The 26,437-nt window shown below is 34.8% G+C and overlaps 1 protein-coding gene across 1 annotated transcript in view; it reads right to left on the minus strand.

Moving 5' to 3' along the window:
• The window catches only part of LOC140603511 (transmembrane protease serine 11G-like), a 47,724-nt gene that overhangs the window by 18,657 nt on the left and 2,630 nt on the right, over positions 1 to 26,437 (minus strand). Inside the window, exons 2-5 of the mRNA XM_072773905.1 lie at positions 9,336 to 9,457; positions 7,880 to 7,998; positions 5,316 to 5,383; positions 4,542 to 4,702 (exon numbers count right to left, since the gene is read on the minus strand). Coding sequence (XP_072630006.1) covers positions 4,542 to 4,702; positions 5,316 to 5,383; positions 7,880 to 7,998; positions 9,336 to 9,457 — 470 coding nt within the window. The remainder of the gene's footprint in view (positions 1 to 4,541; positions 4,703 to 5,315; positions 5,384 to 7,879; positions 7,999 to 9,335; positions 9,458 to 26,437) is intronic.

The following is a 26,437-nucleotide window of genomic DNA, read 5'->3' on the forward strand; positions in this document are numbered from 1 at the left end:
GCAGCCACTTTGGAAAACAGTATGGAGGTTCCTCAGAAAGTTGAAAATAGAACTATCCTGTGACCCAGTAATTGCATTACTAGGTATTTACCCAAAGATATAAATGTAATGATCCAAAGGGGCACCTGCACCCCAATGTTTATAGCAGCAATGTCCACAATAGCCAAACTGTGGAAGGAGCCCAGATGTCCATCAACAGATGAATGGGTAAAGAGCATGTGGTATATATATACAGTGGAATACTACCCAGCCATCAAAAAATGAAATCTTGCCATTTGCAATGACATGAATGGAACTAGAGGGTGTTATGCTAAGCGAAATAAGTCAATCAAAGAAAGACAATTATCATGTGATCTCATTTATATGTGGAATTTAAGAAAAAAATAGAGGATCATAGGGGAAGGGAAGGAAAAAAAAAAGACAAAATCAGAGAGGGAGACAAACCATAAAAGACTTTCAATCATAGGAAACAAACTGAGGGTTGCTGGGAGGGAGGAGGGTTGCGGTAACTGGGTGATGGACATTAAGGAAAGCACTTGATATAATGAGCACTGGAGATTATATAAAACTAACGAATCACTGAACTCTGCCTCTGAAACCAATAATGCACTATATGTTAATTAATTGAATTTAAATTAAAAAAATAAATCAAGCATCCCAGTGGAAAGTCTAAATTATCTTTCTATTCTTTTTTGTAGAATATTATAAAACATTGTCATTTGAAGAACTAATCAGAGTATGCAGTCCAAAAAATGTAAGGGGAAAACAGTAAAGTATTATAGGGGTATACCAAGAAATTATAAAAATAATGTGGTTTTTTTTGGATTGTATGATATTTAGAGTATTAGATTTTTAAAATTTGTGATTTTTTTTGTGATTTGTTTCTTATTATTACTAAATATTCACTTTTCTACCTAAACCAAAATTTATTTCAATAGGATGGGATATTGGATCTGATTAAAGAAGATAGTATAGTTTTTTAATTGGAAATAAGACACAAAATGTGTTAAATGAAATACTGAAGATAAATCCTTCTGGTTTACTTCTTATGCTAAATAAAACTTGCCACAAAATATGCTATGTACTAAACTTACAAGGTAGAAGCAGTACTGGCTTAAAACTTTGAGACCAGCAAAACCATTTTTAAATGTTTAAAAAAATTTAAATTAAGCTAGTATAAAGTAAAGGTGATATCACATATTATTTGGCTTTGATCTGAGGTAATTCACAAAGACTTTGAGGCAAAGTTTACACATTTTAAAAACATCATGAAATAAACAAACATAATTGACATAAAAGATTTTTTCAAAAATCTACCGCCTACACCCTCTCCTAGAATGTGAGGAGCATCAGATTATGCCAATCCAAAATATGCCACTTTGGCATATGAATTCTTTTGGGTCAAAGGCAATTAGGAAGCAGATACAAGAAATTCCTCTTGCTCTTCCCCAACTTATCTAAAAGTATAACATAAATTTACAAAGGTGTTCCTCCTCTTCTCTTTGCCAGGAATGAGAAAGGTTAATCCCTAGAGACCATTTTGGACTTTATCAGCCTGGGAAAGGCACCAGAAGAATCCTCATAGCACTTTACTAACCAGCCTTTATCTCTGCCCTTAGAAGCCTATATAAAACTGCTCTCCTTTGTCCTGTCATTTCTCCACAAATTTATTGTTCTACAAGCCAGATTCTAAGCCATCTCTTTGAGCTACTCATTTTCACTTAGTTATTTCCCATGTTAATAAACTTCTGTTTCTTTTTTTCTTGGTAACATCTTTATTACAGGGATCTTTTTTATAGTCAAGAACTCAGAAAGGTAGAGGGAAAATTCTTTTTCTTTCCTACAGGTAAATTCCATGTATTTTTCTTTATATTTTTTTGTATTTAAATGATGAAAGGAAACAGAAATAGAGACATATTTGGGGATCATAAAATAATTACTTAATTTCATGAAAGGTTGTCATAGAGTAAAATCAAAGACTAAAAGTACAGTTTTATGAAACACTGACAATCTTAGCTAACTTGCTCTTCAACTAATTGTTTTCCTTTTTCTTTCCTTCCTTCCTCCTGCCCTGCTTTCTTCCTTCCTTCTTTCCTTCCCTCCTTCCTTCTTTCCTTTTTTTCAAAAATCTATTCACTTGGACTCAATGGAGAGAATTCTGACTTCTATATAATGAGAAGAAATTTTCACAAAGCTAGACATTTTAGAGAAAAGTCACCTAATTATATCCATGAGCATTTTAAATTCTGCAGTTGTAAAAAGAAGATTTACATAGGCAACTATTTCTCGAACTTGCACTTATTGACTTTGAAAGCTAAACTCAAAGCTTCCCTTTGAGCTTTATTATGATCCTGTATAAATTACTTTTGAAAGATTATCAGAATTGTTTCTTCTGTGTTAGACTTAAGATATTAACCAACTGACTCTTCCAATATTTGTGTTTTGGGGCCATCTGTGTGTTTTAGTTTTTCAGCTACCTTTTTCAAGACATCCTATCAATTATCCAACTTCCTAGAATCAGAATTGCTAAAGATATCTGAAAAAGTCCATATAATAATGCATTATATTAGTGTATTTATACTAGTCCTTTTCAAAGCATTTTTAAGTTTTTCTAAAAGATAAGTTTCACCGTTGCTACTGTTTTCATTTTGCAAAACAGGAACTGAGACAGTTTCAGCAACCTACCCCAGGCTGAACTATTGCTGAGACACAGGTCTCCTGAATTCTAGCCTTGAGGATCTTCCCACCACTACCTGCAGACGCTCCCATAGAATGCACTCCATGCATTTTCTTTTTACTGTATATACTGAAATGATTTCTCTTGCCCTATGAAACCCAAGATATGTTTTTAAAATTTTTTATGTATTCCCATGTAATTCTAAAGCTCTACATGGAAAGAGGAATGATTTCCTCAGTGTTCTGTGGTGTTTGTTAATTTTAAGATTGCTTTTGTTTCCTGCCCACTTTCAAGAGTATGAGTTCATTTACAGAGTTAAAGATAGAACATTTTACAAATACCAAGTTCCTGCCCTGTGCTGAATTCTGTGCTAATCTTGGGATGTGATTGTAACTACAGAAGACATATTTCTTATATTCAAGGAATTATCAGTCTTTTGCAGAAAAAGATGAAATTTTTAAAATATATGCAAATTAATTTCCAAGCATCCTTGGCAAGCACAGAAGACTCAGGATGAATGATGAATCTGAGGAGACGTTCCATGTGAATGAGTAATGTCTTAACAGTAACTTGCTCTGATAGGCTACCAAAGATCCTACCAAAGATGGATGGTTTGCCAGTAGATGCCTGAATGGACCCATCCCTCACTCTGATCCAGCAACACTGTGAAGGACCTAAGTACCCTAACATAACAAAGTGGGGGTCAGGGTGGGCAGATAGATCCAGGAACGATGGAGTTTAAATTTGTAACATTTGGCTTAATGGGAGCTCAAGATTAAATTAATTTAAAAAAAAATCAGAGTTTCACACATACTTACTACATCCTTCAACAAAATGTTTTCTTTAGAAAGTCTTGTCTCTGCTATCTAAAGCACAGTGCATTGGATTCAGAGTCTACTCTGTTCTATCTGCACGATTAACAGAACTGAATGTTGGGCATTACTCACAGAAACTTCAAGTTCTTCAAGCTATTTTTTTTTCCTTTTGACTTTCACCAAACCTATAATGCAATTTTCTCTTCTGTTAGCATATTATAATATATCTGCTCTAGCCCTCTGGAACAGTTTTGAGGGAAAATGCACCAAGGGAAACCTTATTGGTAACTGTAATTATTTGTCAGCCTTACAGTCTCTTTTCATAGTTTACACATATTCTTGTACAATACAGTACCTTCAAAGTTAATATATACAAGGCTAGCAATAGCCTTGAAATTATGAGTTTTGTTTAATCTCACACCCCAAACATTTATCACCTAGTTCCTTATGCCTGTGTTGCAAATGACATGGTACCTTTATGCCAGAGACAGGTATCATGAAGGTCTGGCATTTTTCTTCTTCTGTCTCCTCTATGCCCTGGGCCAATCCTATTCTGCATGCTGTAGGAAGGCTTATGATTGTGTCAGAAAAAAAATTACAAGTCTCCTTTCACAGGAGACCAAATCATGTTTGTGCCCCACATATCATGATTTCTGTGTTCATACTACCCTTACATTCCGGATTCTTATTGAAGAGAGTATTGCAACAGAAAGAACCAGGCACTATAGTTACTATATCAGTAGCTGAGTGTAGTTTTCTTTTTTTTTCTTATACATGCTTAATTGATTCAAACAACTCCACCAAGAGTTCTTTTTAAAAAAGAAATATTATTATATTTGGGTTATCCTACAATTTTTGTTTCATAATTATTTCCATACTAATCAAAGGAATATGCTCTTTGCTGTTGTGTGAGGATTTGTTTACTATCAAGTAGATGAGAAATTCAAAAATGAAAAGTAATTTCATTTTATGGTGAAATGAAGCTTTCTCTATAGATAAGATCATTAAAATGATAAACTCTAAAAAGGAAGGAAAATGGGATTTCTTGCCTCTAAGATAAGGTAATGAAGTATCTATCTTCAAGAAGCTTTCATTTAATTTCAACTTCTGATGCAATATTTTGTCAGCTTGCCTTTTTATCGTGTCTGCATTGTTAGAAGCAAACTGAAACTTAAGCAATACATCTGTTTTCAAACCATCATGACTTGACCTGAAAAAGAAAAACACCAAAATAAGTGAGATCATAACCATAGTTATGATTATTTTATATCTTAGTATTTAAATACTAGCTATATCTTCAAGAAAATACAACATATTTTATATATTTTACTGTCATGGATTTCTCTCCTTCCTGTATCATATAGACGTTAATACCCAAATTATTCCCTGCTTGTAAAACTTGATTATAATCAGAGAAAGCTGAGTATCTAACAGTTCTATAATTTCTTTTCCAGAAAAAAATGCATCAAAAGTGTTTGTTAATCAACTCTATTCTTGATTTTTTAAAAATTTATAATATCTATTGTTAAAAAAATAAAGTAAGTAAAATGGAGAAGACTGTTCAAAGATTGTAAGATTCTTTAACTGAAATGCAAAAGTCTTTAAGAGGACAACCAGTAGAAAATATTGTATCACTACCAAGCTAAGAAATTCTCTCTCTATAGGTACCCTGTACAGGAGGAATAACAATTAAATGAAATAATATTAAAATATTTTTGCTCTTGGTAAATCTAACATTTTTGAATACTATCCATAAATCAAACAATGAAAAATAAGTAATATAAAGTTTCCTTTCATCATAAAAATTAATTAATTGTGATTACCTAAAGTCAACAACATGAGACTTGATGTAATGATGATTTAAACTGGATCTTCGAAATATCTTATCTATCTGAGAAAAGAAAAAAACCAACAGTGTAGAACTTTTTGAGATTTGAAATCACACATTTCAACATCTCACATAAATGCCTGTATAAAACCTGCAGTAATAACATTTATTTCTAAATTTGTTTGCAGCTATCCTCAGAAAGCTCATTTGGACATAGTCCTGTTACCATATGTCAAACCTTAAGTAAACCTGAGTCTCAATAATTAGTTTCAAAAATCAGGAGAGCTGCCAAATTTGAAACTGGTTGTGTGTTGAATATATACTTTTCACTCAACTAACTTGATTTGTCATTTTTTTCCTGGTAAAATGCCATGTAAATATCATATTGGATAGGTTGGTGAGCATGTTTATTAAGAAGTCAATAGGTTTTAAAAAATGAATGACCACTTGATTTCCTTCTAGCTGATTATGAAAGGAAATTTGTTTTTAAGGAAATAGTTTTATATACACATGTACATTTTTTGACAAAACAAATACATGTTCATTGTAAAAAGTTATAAAAAGCAACCAATACAGCAAAGTATAATGAAAAGTAACAAAATCATTTCTAAATTGCTGTATAGAGAACCTGCTATTTGCATTGTTGGTTATGTACTTCCATATTTTCTACATTCATTTATATATATATATTATATATGACCTTTATAGATCTTATATATAATTGTAAGTTTTCTGTCTGCCTCCTTCCATTTTCTTTCCGATTTCACCACTTTTTTGTTATTTCTCTAAAATCACAGCTTTGTAAACTATGTATTACCCATGGCAATTTAGCATATAAACATTTGAGATTATTGAACTCCACACAAAGTTTCTAAAATCCATTTTAGGCATGTTTTTAATAACTTATTCCAGGACAATATTTCCTAGAACTGTAACTTACAGTCTAAATCAGGGTCAGCAAATTATAGCCTATAGGGTAAATCTAGACAGCCACTGTTTTTGCCTGGACCATCATCTAAGAATGGTCTTCACATTTTTTTAATAGTTGAAAAAATAAGAATAATAATAATGTTTTGTGATATCTTAAAACTTAACAAAATTCTACTTTCAGTGTCCATAAAGAAATTTTATTGAACCGTAGCCATACTCATTTGTTGATGTATTGCTTATGGCTGCTTTTGCACTACAAATGACGGATTTGAATAGTTGCAGAAACCAAATAGCTTGCAAAGCTGAAAATACTATCTGGCATCTCACAGAAAAAAAAAACAAAACGCTAACTTGTGGTCTAAATTACTGTACTTCCCTTATTTATGTTGTCTCCATTTATACTCTACAGGAGAGGGCCAATTCTAGTAAGTTGGCCTTTTGTTTATGGTTATCTTCTTGAAGTGTATTTTTATGGTCCTACCATGTGGCAGACAGACACTGTTACAGGCACCAGGAATATAAGAATAAATAGGCATAGCCCTTCACAAATTCAGAGGGGCACTGACATACAAAATAATAATGATGTAACAAGGTGGTAAGCGCTTTAGCATAGGTGTATGAAAGTTCTGTGAGAACACAGAAAACAGATGATTATATTTATTCGGATATAAATTTTATACTTTTATTCACAACATACCATTTCTCAGAATAACTGAGAAGTAGGTAAAGTTTTGTAGTTGAAGCTTTGAAGGGTCAAGTAACTTTTCCAAAGCTCATAAACTATCAAGAAGTAAAATTTGAATATGTATCTAGATGTCCTTACTTCAAAGTTTAGACTGTTATTCAACATATTGCTTTATACAACATAATACCCTGCCCTGATCGTTTTTTCCTTAATCAAAATTTCCTTTGGATGTATTTTTGAAAAGACATGCTAACCCTACTCACTTGCATCCTTTAACTCATTTCATTAGCTTCTGCTTTTGGTTGGGAATGGATTAAGAGATATTTGTGAACCTGGCAAGAATGATCTGTCATCTTTGGTCAGTGCTAGGCTTGGTAGAAGCTATGTGCACAACTGAAGCCTTTAATGGAAGAGCTAGTCTGTATGGTTCTGTGGTATATTTTCAGGAATAAATGTTTAGTGTAAGTTGCCTAATGGGAAATGTGTCAGGGTCATATACATATTAGGTCACATACATGGTAATGTTGTGCCTGAATGATGGAGTTATGTTTTCAGATAACTCTAATGATTTTATTTTTTATATTTGAGCTATTCACTTTTTCTGTCGATCTTCTATTATTTGGTCTTTGGTGCAATTATTCTTTGTCCAATGTATTTCTCCAATTATCCTGAGATAATGTTGGTTAGAGTTGCCAGGATTAGTAGACAAAAATATGGTTCAGTTTTAACTTCAGACAAACAATGAATAATTTTTCATATAAACATGTTTAAAACACTGAATGAAATATATTTGGGGGAGGATCTGTAATTAAAAGTTAACTGAGCATTCTGTATTTTATCTGGCATCACCAGCATAGGTACAATTTGATATGTTCTCAACTCATCTCTTTATTTTAACCTTCTTCACCATGGTATTGTCAGAGTTGGAATGATGACAGACTTACCTCATCACTGACTTTTTGTTTCATGTCTCGTCTCATTTTTGAGTGTTCAACTGAAAAGTCAGGATTATATTCAATACTGGGGATCGGGAACGAGGTTTGGTAATAGTAAAATTTCTGATCTGGAAGGGACAACAAACACGGATAGTTTCTCTTTAATTCAGTTGAGTTGTATAAATATCAAAGTAGAAGAAATAACATGCAAAAAAGTCCTATAAGGATGAACTCTTGGGAATTAAACATACAATAGCTGTGGCCAATACCTCTCTCTAACCTTTTTTTTTTTTAAGTAAAATGTGTATATAACATTATATTAATTTCAGGTGTGCAACATAATAATTGTATATACTCCATATATGTGTGACATATGTATATGTATATGAATATATGTCACATATATATACATATATATCACATCCTCTTTATTCATCCATAGATGGACACTTAGGTTGTTTTTATATTTTGGCTGTAGTAAATAGTGCTGCAGTGAACTTTGGGGGTGCATTTATCTTTTTGAATTAGTGTTTTCATTTTCTTCAGACACCCAGAAGTAGATTAGCTGACTTATATGGTAGATCTATTCTTAATTTTTTTAGGAACTTCCATACTGTTTTCCATAGTGGCTGTACCAATTTATATGCTCACTAACACTGTACAAGTTTTCCCTTTTTTTTCACATCCTTGCCAATACTTGTTTTTTTTTTTTTCTTTTCAATACTAGCCACACTAACAGATATGGGGTGATATCTCATTGTGGTTTTGATTTGCATTTCCCTGATGATGAGTGATGGTGAGCATCTTTTCATGTGCCTATTGGCCATCTGTATGTTTTCTTCGGAGAAAGGCTTATTCAGGTCTTCAGCCTATTCTTAAATTTGATTGTTTGGCTTTTTGCTATTGAGTTATTTGACTTCTTTATATATTGTGGATATTAATCCATTATCATATGTATGATTTGCAACTATTTCTAATCCATTTTTAAGATCACATATTCTCATAGTCATGTGGCTGTCAATTGTTTTATGATAAAATTATTACTTATTAGTGATAATTCATAAATTTAAGCTGTTAATTAGATCATGATAGAATGCAATATATTCTCATAAATTAACCTTGAAGTCAGAATTGCTACTAAAATGTTTTTACTTTCAGTACATTAAGCATTATTAAGCCATATAATAACATAAGATGTATTGCATTATTTAAGAGATAATATTATGTGAACCAGTTCAAATTTTAAATGCTGAAAGTTATTTTTATACAAAAAGGATACTCATTTCCCAAATGTAGAGAAGTTTATGTAAATTAGTACTGCATTATGCAAAATTTGCATACATTTAAGCAAAATATTATTGCAATGAAAATTACACTCCAAAATATTAGAGAATATTATTAGGTTTTGAAATAAATTGAGTAGATCTTCAAATTTTCAAAAGAATACAATGAGAAAGATTCTTACCAAATGCCAAAAAATAAACAAGGAGACCGATGATTATTGCTAGAACCAACACAACAGCTATGACAATAAGGGCTGTCATCCATGGTCTCAGTGAACTTGTCCTTCTACCCAGTATTGTAGGCCTTTTGAGAGAGAGAGTTGTATATTAAAGTCAAACAAAACTTAAATACTAAAAACTTAGTTTTGCATAGTTTTGATATAGAAAGGTTGGTTTGGTTTTTTCCCTATAATTCATGTTTAGCCCATATTGCATTTGGTAACATCTGAATATATTGTTCTATAAAAAAAATATAAAAATCCTATCAATGAAAAATATCACTGATTGGTATTTGACTTTATATTTTTAAAAAGTCAGAATTATACTATAGTTGACTACTGCTTCATAGACTTCCTGGTTCATTATGCTAGTATTCTGAAATATTTTTTTCTTTGTAAATGAACTAACAATATATATTTGGTTCATGTGCTTCAAATCTAAAAAACCTCAAAGAAAAAAAATAAAATAAAAATAAATTAAAAAAATAAATAAAAAACCTCAAAGAATGAGGGCATCTGGGTCACTCCTCACATTCTAGCATGAACTAACAGAGGCTCAGAATGATTAGCAAAACCTCCAAGTTGGACACAGTCACTGATAAGGTATTAGCAATGTAATGGCACAGATGGTAGCTATACTTGTGTTGAACATAGCATAATGCATAAACTTGTCAAATTACTAAGTTGTACAAGTGAAAATAATATAACATTGTGTGTCAACTATACTCAAATAATAATAAAGATAAAACCTCAAAATTGAATTTTGGGAGATTTGGAACTAGATTTTGGGCTTTCGGGACTTTTTTCAGAACTCTACACTTAATCCTATAATCCCCATGTTATAAAACAAGTAATCTGTAATGCATATGAAGAGCATCTAAAATAAGACAGTTTGAAGAAAACAGAACTGTAAAGAAGAAATAGTAAGTAAACCAAAAAGATTATTGATATAATGAACAAGCAAATAAATAGTGACCCTCAGAGCTTTGGACCCAGGAACTTTGTGATATGAGAACCACTGATGTATTTTATGTATATCTATTTCATAGGGTTATAGGATTTCAAACCTGTGATTTTTAATAGATGGTATTAGATGCAATAAGGCTATATTTACTTGAGTAAATAAGGAATCAATTAAAGGAAAAATGCCAAAGCAATAACAGTACCAAAGTATGTAAGTATGGCAAAAAGCATGAAAGACTAAATCTGAACAATTACAGAGTTGAGGTAGGCTAGAATGAGGCTGACTGGCATAGGTTGTCTAGGAAGATATCATCAGGAGAAATGGGCAAGAATATGGCTCTGAAAGTTAAAAGTAGCAGTTCTTGATCTGTTAAAGTTCTACATGGAAAAGCAGAAGAAAGAATCACCTTCTCTGGATTGGTAGCTGGTTGTGGTAAAGTAGAAAGTAGATCCCCACTAAATAATTGAAGATATCAACTGAGGGTGGGACTTTTGGCATCAATAATCTGGAAAAAGTAGGGATACTTCTTTATTCCTATATCTGGGCAAAGCAGCTACAGGCAGTTTCCTCACCCCAGAACCATCAACCTGAGCTCTGATAACTACCTCAATCAGTTAGTACTAATTCTGAGTCCTGCTGTGTTTCTGGAAGGATCCAAAGTGCTTACCACTCTTTGGTTCATAGTAAGACATGAGTCTTAAAATCTGCAAACATATAAAGTATCGTTAGAAGAGCTGGGGTCCTGCTGGGGTAAGGAAATTGCTGACGAAAATATTCACCATCTTTATTAACGGAAGATCATGGATAATCATGAACTCATTCGGTTAACATTTACCAAGTTTCTTCTGAGTTTCTTTCTGCTTGGGATTCAAAGATGAATAAGACATAGTCTCCTATCTTTAAGAACGTGTAATCTAGTGGCTAAGTAACTAGTAAAATTCAAGTGATAAATGTCATGACAGAATTATCCAATAAGCTATGAGAAATGAGTGGTACAAATGGTTTTACCTTAAAGAACTTATCCTTTGAATCGGCTTTTGGAGGCAGAGAAGGAGGAATCAGCAAGAATGATGGGTATGACAGGCAGAGGAACAGCATAAACAAAGGTAAAATAACATGAAACAAGGACAAGGATTTCTCAAGGACATTCATGAGAAAGTAGAATTTATGCATGAGAATAGAGGTAAACTTAATTAATGCATGTGCTCATTAGTTAACTCAGTAAACATGTATGGAATATAATGGAATATAATGCAGAATCTTCAATAGATCTTCCTCTCAAGGAACTTATAGTCTTATAGGGGAGGAACAACACAGTGCATATAAATTGCTACTAAAGTTGTGGAGTAATTCTAAAAGAATTTCAGAAAAGGACTAATGATTTCTCTTTGGAGGAAATAATAATTGGAAAATAATGATAGTTTTTTAAAGCTTGAAAATAGGGGGCCCACCTTCTCATTGTCTTCTCCTCTGAGTCAGATATGGAAAAACATTCATAGAAAGGAAGTTTATGTCACAACAGAATTCTCATTATCAAGAGGGTGTGGTTTCCTGTTGAACTTCTAACACCAGGAACATCACTGTGACTGAATTATAGTCTTATGTATGCGTTGAAATTGAAAAACTGATTGAGTACATTTTCTTAATTATAGAGACATGCTCTAAAATATTTAATCCTAGATGTTTTTTTAAAAAATAAAATAAGTTTTCTCCCTGATTTCTTTTCAGTACTAATCTAATTTTAACTTACACACTGATGAATTTCAATGGCTGGTATCAGTGGTTATTCCAGATTGGTAGAGCCTGCACCTCATAGGTACTTGGTAAATATTTGTCTACTAAATAAAATAGTGTGTCGTAAAAGAGGAGGCAACCCTAAACTATTTCTAACACAAAACTCTTTTCAGCCCAGAGTGTTGCTAGAGATGAATTTCTTCAGATATGGCAGGAGGGAAAACGAGCTTAAGCACTCGTTTTCCCTCCTGCCCAAGACACAATTACAAATTTTTAAAAAGATTTTTATTTTTATTATTTATTCATGAGAGACGCAGAGAGAGCAAGAGAGAGGCAGAGACACAGGCAGAGGGAGAAGCAGGCTCCATGCAGGGAGCCTGACATGGGACTCGATTCCGGGTCTCCAGGATCAGGCCCTGGGCTGAGGATGGCACTAAACCGCTGAGCCACCCGGGCTGCCCCACAATTACAAATCTTACACAAAAATCTCTAAAGGACAATTCTCTCCTTCTCTTTCCTTTCTGGCTTCTCCCTCATCCTAATCCTTCTAATTCCAAGAATTTAATTTTAGTCAGACTTATTCCATCCAGATGACAAAACAGATTCACTGTAGTGTAGGAGAATCCAGCCTCAGAGAAGCCTTTGACACTCAAACAAACAAAAACTATAAGTGACCTCACCATTGAGGTATTTGTGCCAAAGCAAAGCTGAGCAGTGTCTAGGAAACTTTTCACAAAGAGTCAAAGCATTTTTGATCTTTCCTCTACCTTTGGTTACATTCAGAGTGGCTCATTATCCAGACCTTCATGGGGAGGTATTTCCTGAACTAAAGCTCAGCAGAAAGGAATGAGTTCTTCTTGCTCTTATCAGTGTTAGCCAATGTCACAATTTTTTACCAAGGTATAGATTCAAGTCCTTCCCTTTAGACAGCTCTACTGGCATCTATTATTTTTCCTGGAACTTTTTAAATGCTTTATATGTCCAAAATATTTTTCCTCAGGGATTAAAAGATGAGAGATAAAGGGATTTCTTTCTGCCAGAGCCATGGCCACATGATTTGAAGGGTTCATTGTCTCTGAAAGAGGTTGTTCATAGTAGTTAAGAGTGTGGGTTCTAAAGAAGACATACACAGGCCAACAAGCACATGAGAAAATGCTCCGCATCACTTGCCATCAGGGAAATACAAATCAAAACCACAATGAGATCCCACCTCACACCAGTGAGAATGGGGAAAATTAACAAGGCAGGAACCAACCAATGTTGGAGAGGATGTGGAGAAAGGGGAACCCTCCTGCACTGTTGGTGGGATTGTGAACTGGTGCAGCCACTCTGGAAAACTGTGTGGAGGTTCCTCAGAGTTAAAAATAGATCTGCCCCCTGACCCAGCAATTGCACTGCTGGGGATTTACCCCAAAGATGCAGATGCAGTGAAACGCCGGGACACCTGCACCCCGATGTTCATAGCAGCAATGTCCACAGTAGCCAAACTGTGGAAGGAGCCTCGGTGACCACTGAAAGATGAATGGATAAAGAAGATGTGGTCTATGTACACAATGGAATATTCCTCAGCCATTAGAAATGACAAATACCCACCATTTGCTTTGACATGGAGGGACCTGGATGGTATTATGCCGAGTGAAATAAGTCAATTGGAGAAGGACAATCATTATATGGTCTCATTCATTCGGGGAATATAAAAAATAGTAAAAGGGATTATAGAGGAAAGGAGAGAAAATGAGTAGAAAATATCAGAGAAGGAGACAGAACATGAGAGACACCTAACTCTGGGAAACGAACAAGGGGTGGTGGAAAGGGAGGTGGGCAGGGGGATGGGGTGACTGGGTGATGGACACTGGGGGGGGCACTTGACGGGATGAGCACTGGGTGTTATGCTATATGTTGGCAAATCTAACTCCAATAAAAAAAAATATACAAAAAAAAAAAAAAGAGTGTGGGTTCTGTAGCCAGCCTACTTGGTTTCTTATTCTGGTTCCCCTTATGTGGGACCCTGGACAGTCATTCCACCTCTTTGGTAAAGATTCCCTTTATCAAATCTTTACCAAATGGGGGTAATAATACCCATTTTGTAGGATTATTGTAAAGACTAAATGAGTTAATATACTTAAGAACACTTAGAATAGTATTTTTTTTTTTAGAATAGTAATTAAAACATGGTGAAGACTTAGGAGTTTTGGTTATTTTATTATTTTTATTATCAAAAGCTGCAGAGAAAGGATACCAAGGAGTTTGTACATAGATGAGGTGGAATGAGCTGATGAAAGTGTGTGCTGGATGGTAGATGTGTTGCTTACAAAGGAAAGAAATAAATACTGGTGCCAGGACCTTGGGCAATAACACAGGCCAGAAACTATGCACAGACTGGGAAGTCCCTTAAGACTTAAGAACCTAGCAAAGCCCTGAAAATTTCCATGGAGAATTCTGGCAGATAAGAAAATCTAAGTTTGGGATAAGGGGGGCTACCAGAGCCTTCAGGAGAAATCTCAGGTTTCAGAAGTAGGCATTATCAGATAATCACATTTTGGAACATCCGTAGGGAAAGAACTACAATAATGAGTATGAGAAAGTTTAAGACAAGACAAGAAGGGTGAATCATCTGGCTGGATTTTTAATCCATTGCCCAAGGAAGGTAGAATAACTCTGGAAGAAAGCTGTTGTTATGCAAATATCACAAGGTGGCGGTGTTATTATTCATAATAACAGTGGCTTAGCAGTGATGATGATAATGATTTAATTGTACCACCAGATATGATAAGACTTACATAAAATCTGTGATGTGAGTAGAAATACTAACTAAAAGTTGTGCAAAAGATTAAATAAGGAGATTTGTGCTTGCTTTTATGTTTCTTGTTCTGACAAGCTGTGTGTCTTGTTTCTATAACTCCACATTATGCAAATAAGAAAGACGTAATGTTTCATAAATGAAAAGTTGACTGATGTCATAATTAAAATAACTGGTATTTTGGCTGATAAAAGTTCAAAAGGGGATAATCAAGGTCAGAGAGTGCTGCTCTTCAAATCTCTGCTCATTAACACAAATTTACATGGTGAGGTCCATGGGAAACTATTCCTTGAAGGAAATTTTAGATGTATTGAAGTAATCAAAACCTGATAAGGACCAAAAAGAATGCGTAGCCCATTGACAAGGGCCATTGAAGAGAAGGTGATTGGCCAGAGCAGTACTGCACCCACTTTGGCCAATACTGCTTCAGTTTTATTGGTACATTTTCCCTTGTCTTACTAATATTTTTAATTAAGCTTCATTTATCCTTAGTCATCTCTTTTCCTACTGCTATTTAGCAACAACTTTTGACCTCCACAAGAAAGCAGGACTAGTTTTGAACATTGAAGCATGCACAGATATATTAGCTACAAATTTTTTCTAATGAACAAGTTCTACTGTCACTGTATCTGACCAGTGAGAAATATAGGATTTCACTCATATGTGGAGTTTAAAGAAACAAAACAGATGAAATAGGGAAAGGAAAGGAAAAATAAAATAAGATAAAGACAGAAAGGGAGGCAAACCATAAGAGATTCTTAAATATAGAGAAAAAACTGAGGGTTGCTGGAGGAGAGTTACTGGGGGATGGGCTAAATGGATGATAGCCATTAAGGAGGGCACGTGTTAGGATGCACTCAGGTGTTATATGTATGTAGTAGATCACTAAATTCTGTTCCTGAAACCAATACTATACTATGTTAATTAACTGGAATTTAAATAAAAACAAATAAATAAAGTAAAATTTAAAATGTGAAAGAAAATGAAGTAAAGCCTTTCTTGAGTCATAGGAACTATTGAAAGAAAGATGTGAAACTGCTGGAGAAGTCACATGAGTGTCAAAAGGGAAGGGTAATGGTAGGAAGGTAACTTTGACAGGTTCAGTGAACAATAACTTATAACTGTCAGGAGTTTTTACATTTAATCAAAACATACTTTGAGCTTCCAGAGTCTTTTGGAGTCCTCCTTCCTTCCTTCCTTCCTTCCTTCCTTCCTTCCTTCCTTCCTTCCTTTATTGCTTTAGCACTTTTATTGAGATACAATCCATATGCCATAGAGTTCACTAATTTAAAGTGTTCAATTCAACAGTTTTTAGTATATTCCCAAAGATGTGCAACTATCACTATAATCATTTTTCAAACCTTTTATCACCTCAAACAGAAACTCTGTACCCATTAATAGCCCCTTTCTATTTTTTCCTAACTCCTTGACTCTAGGCAACCACTAATGTACTTTCTGCCTCTACAGATTTATTTATTCTGGACATTTCACATAAACTGAATCATATAATAGGTGATATTTTGTATTTGTCTTCTTTCATTTAGCATAATATTTTCAAAATGTATTGATGTGATAGCATTTATCACCTCCATACTGTTTTACATAGGGAGAGGTAAGACTTCATTTGTTTTTATATTTGTCTTATCCATTTTATGGATATGCTATATTTTATTTTGTACATTCATCAGCTGACGGACATTTGGATTGTTCCTACTTTTTGGGTATTATGAATAATGCTGCTCTGAGCATTCATGTTCAAATTTTTGTATGGAAATGTGTTTTCATTTCTTTTTCATGTAGAGCTAAGAGTGGAATTCCTGGGTCATATAATAATTCCATGCTTAACATCTAGAGGAGCTGCTAAACTTTTCCAAAATGTCTGCACCATTTTACATTCCTATCAACAATGTAAAAATGTTATAATTCTTCCACATTTTCACCAATCTTTTCTTTTTTCTCTTTGCCTTTCTTCAGTGGCTTTTGATTCTCTTCCTTCTACTTGTTTCTTTGCTTTGTTCTTATTGTATCGCCCTCTTTCTACTTAATTTGTTTGTTTCTTATTGTACTCTTCTTTACTTCCCTTTACTTTTTAAAATCACATTTTTAAAAAGGAAATATATGTGTTAATAAGATGATCTATAATTTTCTAGATTACCCACTCTCTAAACTTCGAAATCACAGGCCATCTCCCTCTGCACAACTGCTTCACAAAGTCAATCTACCTCTGAATTGTCTTTTCCATTTGGGCCCTTCTTTGCATGTCCTTAACACCATCCTACTTCAGGCATTCAGTGTATTTCATCTGGACAACCACAGTGGCTATTAATAGATCTCTTTATTGCCAGATAATTTCCCCTCAAATACATTCTACAGCATTGCTTCCAGAATTATTTTCCAATTATACAGTTCTAATAGTGTGATTCTTTCATTCAAAAACCCTCAGATATTTCTCATTATGCAGACCATAAGTCTTGAGTTAGTATTCATTCATGCATCCAATCATTTATTGAGGAAATATTTATAGAGTTCCCATTATGTGCTAAGAACTGATTCTGCTGCTGGAAAAACTGTGGCAAACAAGACTGGCAAGTTCCCTTCTTTAATGAAGCTCACAGGCTAGTGGAAGGAGAAATAAAAATAAAACAAGCCAAAGAATAAGTTTCAACTCATGAAAACAAAACAATAGATAGAGAGAGTGACTAGAGGCTGGGGAGAGAGGCTGCTTAATTGAGTAGCAGAGAATTATCCCTGAAGAGACACCATTTCAGCTGAGAGGTGAATTGTGAAGATGAATTGAGAAATTAATTGTGAAGCTTCTCAAAGAACTGGGAAAGAGCAACCAGATGGCAGCAAGTTCCTAGAGATGGAACAGGGTGAGCTTGGCTGAGTTCTTGGGAGAAATCACGCCAGGGTTCCAGATCACAGTGGGTCCAAGAAAGAGTAGAAAAGATTCAGCCAGAGCGACAAGCAAGGATCAAATCACAGGGCCCCTGAAGATGACGATGGCAAAGTGTTGATGACTGGACAACTTTAAATATAGGAAGATCATGACATAATTTAGAATTTTGAAAGAAGGGTCTTTCATTTACTGTCTAACTTACTTTTGGGTTCTTCCTTCCCATCACATGTGCCAATCTCTTCCTTTTATTTGCCCATTTCTGTTTTGTTTACAGCATCCCTGCTGCCTTAAATATCCTTTCTTCCTCTGTGTTCCTACCCTTTCTTGTTGCAGCAGCTGGTATTTCCATTTCTGGAAACCTTCCAATGTGCTTCTCGAATGTCTTCTCCCTCTTTTAAGAGTCAGTTCCTTTCACTGTAATCCCACTCCAGGTAGAAACAACCTTGAAGTTTCTTCTACCTATTTGCCATTTTGTTGTATGGGCCATGTTCTATTTCATATTTTGGCTATCTGTGCCACTCTGTCCTCCTCACTACTTCAGCTTCCCAGTCTTGCACTATGCTCTATATCTTATAGTTACCCATAGCTTCAATATCTCCATAATATAAATTTTAATCATCCAACTCTGCAACTACCCCCACTCTTCTTTCCAGCCCACTGCGTTAATACCCTGACTTCAACCCCCCTGGGACTCATAATCCACTCATCCTATTATCTTTACACTGTCTCCCATCACCATCATGTTGGCATTGCTCTCTTAGTTGGCATAAATCCCATGGTCCCTAAGTATACTCATTCCTTGCATATACCCTCAGTCCTGTAATCTTCTCTCTCTATGTCATAATCATGTGGCAAAACTCCAACCCTGGTTAAATACAACTTTATACCTACTTTGTGTTTATACAAATATGGCTGGGGAAAAAAAGCTTAATTTTGCTTATGAGTCTCATTTTAAATTGTAGGAGCACTACCTCAAATTGGCTTCAGTACTTCCTAGCCATCATGCCTTCTTATTCTTTCTCCTACTGTGAGAGATAGATGATTATTTCATACCTTCTCTTCTCAAGTCTGCAATACCTCCTCTTTCATCTTCACCCTCAACTGATGGCTTTAAAAGCATTTCACTGAGAAAATAGAGATAATCAGAAGATAGAAGTCACTGACCCATCTGCCATCACCATTGTGCTTTTTTAAAAAAAAATCTCTTATTTCTCTGCCCGTGTTCTCTGCCTTTCTTCTTGTTACAACAGTAATGTAAAACAAAGTGTTTGGCCCAAAATGGGCAACAAATTCTAGTTTATTCATTGGACTGACATTGCTTTGCTTTCTGCAGAGACAATGAAATTTGAGTGAAGGGCATATGGGATAACGAGTGAAAAGATCGGGTCTAGTCTCATCCTCCTATAATTTGTCAGAATCACTTTGAAAAGAGGAAGTCAAGAATTAAGACATTATCTAGATAATTAGGAGAAAAATCTTTCACTTTCTCTTCAGGACCCAGATGGTTTTCTCAATAGCCCACTCACGTGTCTAATCTGGTCTGTATGTGATCTGTCACATATTAAGAAAGTTCTCTGGATAACTTGGGTTGCATCAGACACTATTATGAGTTAGGCTCTTAAGAAGATATTTGAAGACAACACAGTGTTACACTATTTTGTGCATTTTAACATGATATTCCACCTCTTCTAGCCAATCCTGCAAGTATCACATAGTCTTCAACAGAAAATTAGCAATATCTTTCTCAAATTATTACTATTATTTTTTTAAAGGTTGCTTTGGTCACAGCAGCCTCACGAGCTCTCTGAAGAGAGCATGTGAGGGTTAGAAAGAGCCTTAGTTGTTTTCAGACAAAATGCCTTTGCACTCACTAATCATGTGAACTCACCTCATTTATTACAGCCTGAGCTTATTAACCTCTAAAATGCAGATGACTCCTATGGAGGTATGAGAATGAAGAGATAGCAAGTGCTCGCTTGAGGTTAGCAATTGCTATCAGGCTTGAATGAAGCAGACTGGCTGACCCTGCTGAACAAAATGGGATGGTTTGAAAAGTATAAAGAAGAAAAAGAAAGAGAAAGAGAAAAAAGAAAAGTGTAAACACTCTGCTCTGACCAAGGCAGTCTAGCCACTGCATAGAAGTTGCATTCATTTGGGAGTTCCTGTCTTTATGGTAACCAAGTGTACAGATAGTTCTCGTGGCCCCAGTTTCCTATTACTCATCATCACATTGCAGTGGCAAAATACCTGCCAGAGAGTGACTATATTACTTCAGTTCAATATAAATGGCATTCATATATATCTGATAAGCTGTCTTAATTGTTGGGAGCTCTTTCTGTCTGTGTTTGATAAAACTTACATAGTGTAATCAGAGCCTCATGGGCCCCTAAGAGTCTTAGGGCCCCTATGAAGATAAGGAGTGATCCTTTACTCAAAAATGCCCCACCTTATTTCAAACAGGTTTGAAAGAACAAAGGGTGCAGTGGAAGGGTAGAAGGGTGAGGCACAGGTCAATTGTAACAATAATAATAATGATGATAATAGCTTTCATTTATACAGCACTTTAGAGTTTTTAAAGAGCTTTAGCATACCCCGTAACACTTGATCCACCCCACACACACTATGTAAGGTTCTTGTGGTAAATATGATTTGCCCATTTTTCACTTGAGGTTATAAGGATTTACTCAAGAAGATAAAAGTGCTAATGATTTGAGCCCACCTAAGTTCCTTGCCTTCTACTTATGAACATTTTCCTCTGTGGAGCACAGGTCCTAATCCAAAATTACTACAGCAATGACCAATAGGGCATGTTAGTAAAACAGAAGCTTGGGAACAGGGAAGTAAATTTTGCTGAGTGGAATTTTACTAAAAAACAATTTTATTTTCAGTCCAAGTGTGAGAATCTGGAAGAACTCCAAAACTCGGAGAAGTAGTACATGGCAATTAAGTGTTTTGAGTATTTTGTGGAGTAACCATGGCAACCAAAGACTTATAGTCAAACCATTCAGCAGACCATCTAGGAGAGGCATTCCTGAATCATGTGTCTCAAGATAGTGATGTCACTGGCTATCTGGGCTATCACCTTTAGAGCACCCCCAAAAGAAAGAGAGGACAGAAAATTATTATTATTGTTGGAGAGACTTAAAATCCTTTGGGGAAGAGACAATTCATTTATAAGTAGGACACAATAAACCATTCTATTAGGTCTGTTTTCAGAAACTTGAGTAGGAATCCAAGTCAGAAAAATATAATAAACCCCTAGAAAATCGCCTGGTCATTTGTTATACAGTTGCATTTGGCACTAGAGTCATTATCAAATCCTACTAGTACATTCTCTCTCTCTCTCTCTCTCTCTCTCTCTCTCTTTTTGTTCGAGAGAGAAAGAGAGAGAGAGAGGCAGAGACACAGGCAGAGGGAGAAGCAGGCTCCATGTAAGGAGCCTGAGTGGGACTCCATCCCGGGTCTCCAGGATCTGGCCCTGGGCTGAAGGTGGCGCTAAACTGCTGAGCTGAGCCACCCGGGCTGCCCATATTCTCAATGGCACCTTCACTGGATTCCATTAACAGTGATAACCATTTACATTTGTAATCTTTTATAGTTTTCATGGTGTTTATCTCAAATATCAGTACAGTGGTAAAAACAGATCTTGCATATGGTCTAATGATACATAGCTATTAACTAGAGGAATCTTTATTCAGGTGTTCTGATGATCTCCAACCCGATGCTTCTTCCATGCTATTTGCTCTAATCTGGTATTTATTTTGGAATGGGAGTATTTCAGTAATCTGGATTTTAATGTATTAGTTCTTCACAAAATAGAGAATATTTAGAGAGAACAGATTATTTTGCCAAAAAGTTGGCATTTGAGCTTGAATTACAAGAATTACAGAGGATTCCGTTTGATAAACTTGAAATGATTGACAAGTTCAGGTAGTTACTATCAAAGCAATATTTAGTTGTTGTAATTATAAAAAGGAACAACAATGAAACTTAAAAGTCAAAACTTTCCCTGGCTTGCTTATCATTTATTTCTCTGAGTGCTGAAGTGTATAAGTACCCTCCATAATAATCCCATAAAATGAGAGTTTGTTTTAAAAAGTAGGGCTTCTAATTTGCATTTTCTTGAGGATGTCAACTTGGGCAAAAACAGAACAAAACACCTATTACATTAACGAAGGAAGCATTCTTCATTGTTAAAGATACCAGTCTAGAATTGCCCTCTCTCACTTCCCTGTTTACATAATATGTACTCATCTTTAAGACCTTATTCAGCTGCTCTATTTGAAGTGCTTAAATTTTGTCCTGTTTACAATTAATTCTTTTTCTGAGTTGTTTTCCAAATTTCAATTGCAATCATTATCATTTTTTGCTGTAAGCACTAATATAGGTCAATTTTGTAATTCAATTTTCTTAAATTTTTAAAACGAAATATTGTAGCCCATCTCTAAGCAGTAATATCCACCTAATACTGAGTTTGATATAGTAGCTGTATTTTCTCTCTCATACATTAAAATAAATACTACCTAAAGTCATTTCATATATCACCAGCACGAGTACTAGTCTATTAGGTAATGCTGCTGAAGTACATTGATTATATCTGTAGTTAACATTTATTGAATCTTAAATTGCATTACATTTGTTACTATTTATTGTTTTCTCAATCTTCCTTTTACCAGGAATCGGGTTTTCTTTAACCTCCTACCATGTACCCAGTTACAATTTTAGTCTTTGGTAGGAGTTGAGTATACTCGTTGTTATTGTTGAAATAAAATAACATTGAGTTCATCTTATTATTACTTAGGTTCTTGGTCTGCATAAGATATATTCTCAGTATTTACTCACTATTCCCCCTATGCATGAGTCTGAAATTCTGTGTCTGGTTCATTTACTAAAACTTAGGATTAAGACTGCATTTTAACTCAGTATTATGTCAAAAGCTAGGAAATTTGGAAGGTACTTTTTCTGAGATGGCTAGTAAACTTAGAAGCAGCATATGACTGTGCTGTGAATTCATGCAATAAGATCAATTGTGGATAGATTGGGCAATATTTACTTTCAGACTACAAACTGCTCTTTCATAAGTCTAAATAATAAATAATTATTGCAAACTACTTATTTCTTTAAAATATTTCTACATTTAAAATATTGTATATGCAAAAAACTATTCAAAAAACTAAAAACAAACAAACAAACAAACAAAACAACATTGTATTTCACTTAAATGCCGCACCAGGAGGAGAACTCTTCTTTTAAAAATTTCCTTGTCTATATAAATTTTGCCTTTTTCACTATTTTAAGTTGTTTGATAATAACATTTGATAAAAATTGATAACTTTGCTTATAAACTTCTTGGAGCTAAGAAAATTAAAGTTTATAAACTTCTTGGAGCTAAGAAAATTAGATCCGTTCCACATGATCTTGACTGATTTTCATTTTTTACTTTTGTGTTTTTGGATGAGATATTCACAAAATGACCTGCAGAACTAGACATCATCAAAGAAAACACAATAATTTGACAACTTTTTCTTAAAAGGAGATGGAAAGGCTTATGAGAGATCAAATCTGTTTATCAATTTTCTGTAAGCAAAATGAAAGTGGGATGGCAAATAAAGTTTATATGTTACAAATATGAAAAGGAGCAGGTAGGTTAACTTATAACGAATAAATTACATTCAGTATGCATTCCTTTTAATGTAGCAGTTTTACTTTACCATTTAAAAATAATTTCCATGTTTATATTAATGCCAGGTACTTCTAGTAACTGAGATTATAGCAGTGAGCAAGCCAGGTACTGTGTCAAATCTATTATTGTATTTTTAGCACCTGGAATATGGCAGGTGCTCAAGATTTTTCCCTATCGAAATAATAGGGAAAAAGGTAGGCTCAGAGAGGAATCCTAAAGAAGACTAACGTTTAAGATATGGGCAAGGAATAAAGAAGTCCGAAAACCACAGAGGAAAATAAGAAGGAAAGTAAAGGGTGATATAATAATGAAAGATAGAGGATATTCTAGGAAGGAGTGATCCATAGTGTTATATACTGTTGAGAAATCAAATATGATAAAAATTTAGATTAAGTAGTAGTGAATCATTGGTGACCTAGGACAGGAGAAGGAACAGAGTAGTGATATTATAAACCAAATGTCAGTGGATCTGAGGAAAAATTGGGACTGAAAAGACAGAACAACAGATATAAACCTTTTTTTTTTTTTTTTTTTTACCAAGAGTTTGACTCTGGATGGGAAGAGAGAGATCAGTCATCAAGGCATATGGGGTGGATGGAGAAATTTTTTCCTTGTGAATGGGACAATTTTGAGTATACTTAAAATGGTGTTAACCAGTCACAGAGATCTTGTGGTTGGGGGGATATTTGAAGGGTCCTGGATTCTAAACTATGAGGTTCTCACATACGAAATTGCCATTTGTAGAGGTCAAAAGTGGTCATGAATTGACATTTTCCTATGGTTAAGCCTAGTAGATCCGGGAACTTGGACACACTATAGGCATCCTCTTAGAGTATGAATGGATATAGGCAGGTTTGTTGGTTTGCTGTCAGGAAGTTGAAGGAGTTTCCATCTAATTAATGAATCACATTAGTAGAAACATGAGAGGACAGGTGGTGAGAATTGAAAATTTGAAGAAGCTGAAGGAGTGGAAATAGTCATTGTGGCAAATGGGAGTACAGACTAAGGGGATGTAATAGGAATGCTGATTAGAGCTCAGTCCTCAGATGAACTGGCATCTCTTGGAAATTTGAGAATTTTCTGTAGCATTCCTCAGTGGTCTGAGCAGGGATGTGTCATTTTTCAGATAGTCATAGACTCTCTAGAATTTATCGAGGTATGAACGATGAAAGAAACACAGGACAGGGATCCCTGGGTGGCGCAGCGGTTTGGCGCCTGCCTTTGGCCCAGGGCGTGATCCTGGAGACCCGGGATCGAATCCCACATCAGGCTCCCGGTGCATGGAGCCTGCTTCTCCCTCTGCCTGTGTCTCTGCCTCTCTCTCTCTCTCTCTGTGACTATCATAATAAATAAATAAAATAAAATAAAATAAAATAAAATAAAATAAAATAAAATAAAATAAAATAAAATAAAATAAAAAAAGAAACACAGGACAGTTGAATTTAATGGAGTTTGGCATCATTAAAAAATTTGTTGAGGATCTCCTGGACGGCTCTGTTGGTTAAGCATCAGCTTTTGGCTCAGGTCATAATCCCAAGGTCCTGGAATTGAGCCCTGTGTCAGGCTCCCTGCTCAGCAGGGACTCTGCTTCTTCTTCTCCCTTTTCCCCTCTCCCCTGCTCATGCTCTCTCAAGTGCCCTTTTATCTCTCTCAAGTAAATAAATAAAATGTTTTTAAAAATTTGTTGAAATCATGAACATAAAGGCCATTAAAAAACAAAAAAGAACATGTGTGTGTGGGTGTATGTATGCTTTGGGGGTGGCAACTAATGGGTATAAAGAATTCATGGTAGACCATGTGACTCTTATTCTCAGGATTATAAATTTGGGCCCCACGTTGGGTATGGAGATTATTTTAAAAATAAAATCTTAAAAAAAAGAATTTACAGATTAGAAGAGCTAATGAATAAAAAAATACTCTTACACATTAGAAGTAACTAAAGCTTTAAGAAGGAAGGTTAGGATAGAGATAGTTGTCCAAAGTTATGATTCAGAAAGAGTAATTCCAAGTCATGACAAAGTCTAGGGTGTGGACATGAGAGTAATATTTGAAGAGAATATTATAGAGATTAGGAGATCAAGGAAATAAATGACTAGAGTGTTGCATATCAAGCACATGGGCACTGATGTTACCTAGAGTAGATGTGATACTTGAAGTAGAGAAAGATGGGAAAGCAAGTACCAGTCTTCAATAAAGTGGGGGGCATAATCATAATCATAATCATAATCAGATCCATAAGAACTGCCATGAGGAAAGAAAGAGGACAGAGAGTAAATTGTGTGAACCTCAGAGGAACAAGGAAGTTTGCAAGGGCATTTACAGGGATGTGGAGAGTAATGGTCCCCGGTGGCATTAGAGAGTGAGGAGGATAAAGACTAAATCTTCAGTAATAAACCCTTAGTTGAGATGATTGTAAAAAATAAAGTATCGTATGGAAAGAAATATATTTCAGTTTTCTAAGGGTATAAGAGAATATGCAAAGAAAAGAATTTAGGATGTAGAGCAGTTTGCTAATCAAGGAACGCCATTCCAGAAATTGTGAAAGTGCAAAAGATAACTTATCCTAAGGAAACAATTTTGAATGTGTGCCAAAATCAGCCAGAAGGATGTTCATTATAATAGTGTTGTTTACAATATATCTGTCCATTTTACCAAGATTGAAAAATAAAAAAATAGAAGTTTAACAATAATCTAGCACGCCATTTTCCTATAAAAATGTTTAACCATAGAAAAACAGATGTTTGTATCTTATTAAGTCTTATTTTTAAAAAATATATCAAAAAGAAAATACAAATGTATATCCATGTATATTGTGTGTGTGTTCCAATGAAACTTCAATTGCTTTTTTAAACTTGGAATTATGCTACTTCAGAGATATTAATTATTCCTTCTCAGATTAGGGGCCATCTGTTGTCTCATTATTTTTCTTTTTTTCTTTTTTTGTATCATGTCCTTGTCTTACACTGATAGTGCTGAATTCCTAGAG

This window comes from Canis lupus, chromosome 14 (genome assembly GCF_048164855.1).
Source record: "Canis lupus baileyi chromosome 14, mCanLup2.hap1, whole genome shotgun sequence".
Taxonomy (NCBI): Eukaryota; Metazoa; Chordata; class Mammalia; order Carnivora; family Canidae; genus Canis; species Canis lupus.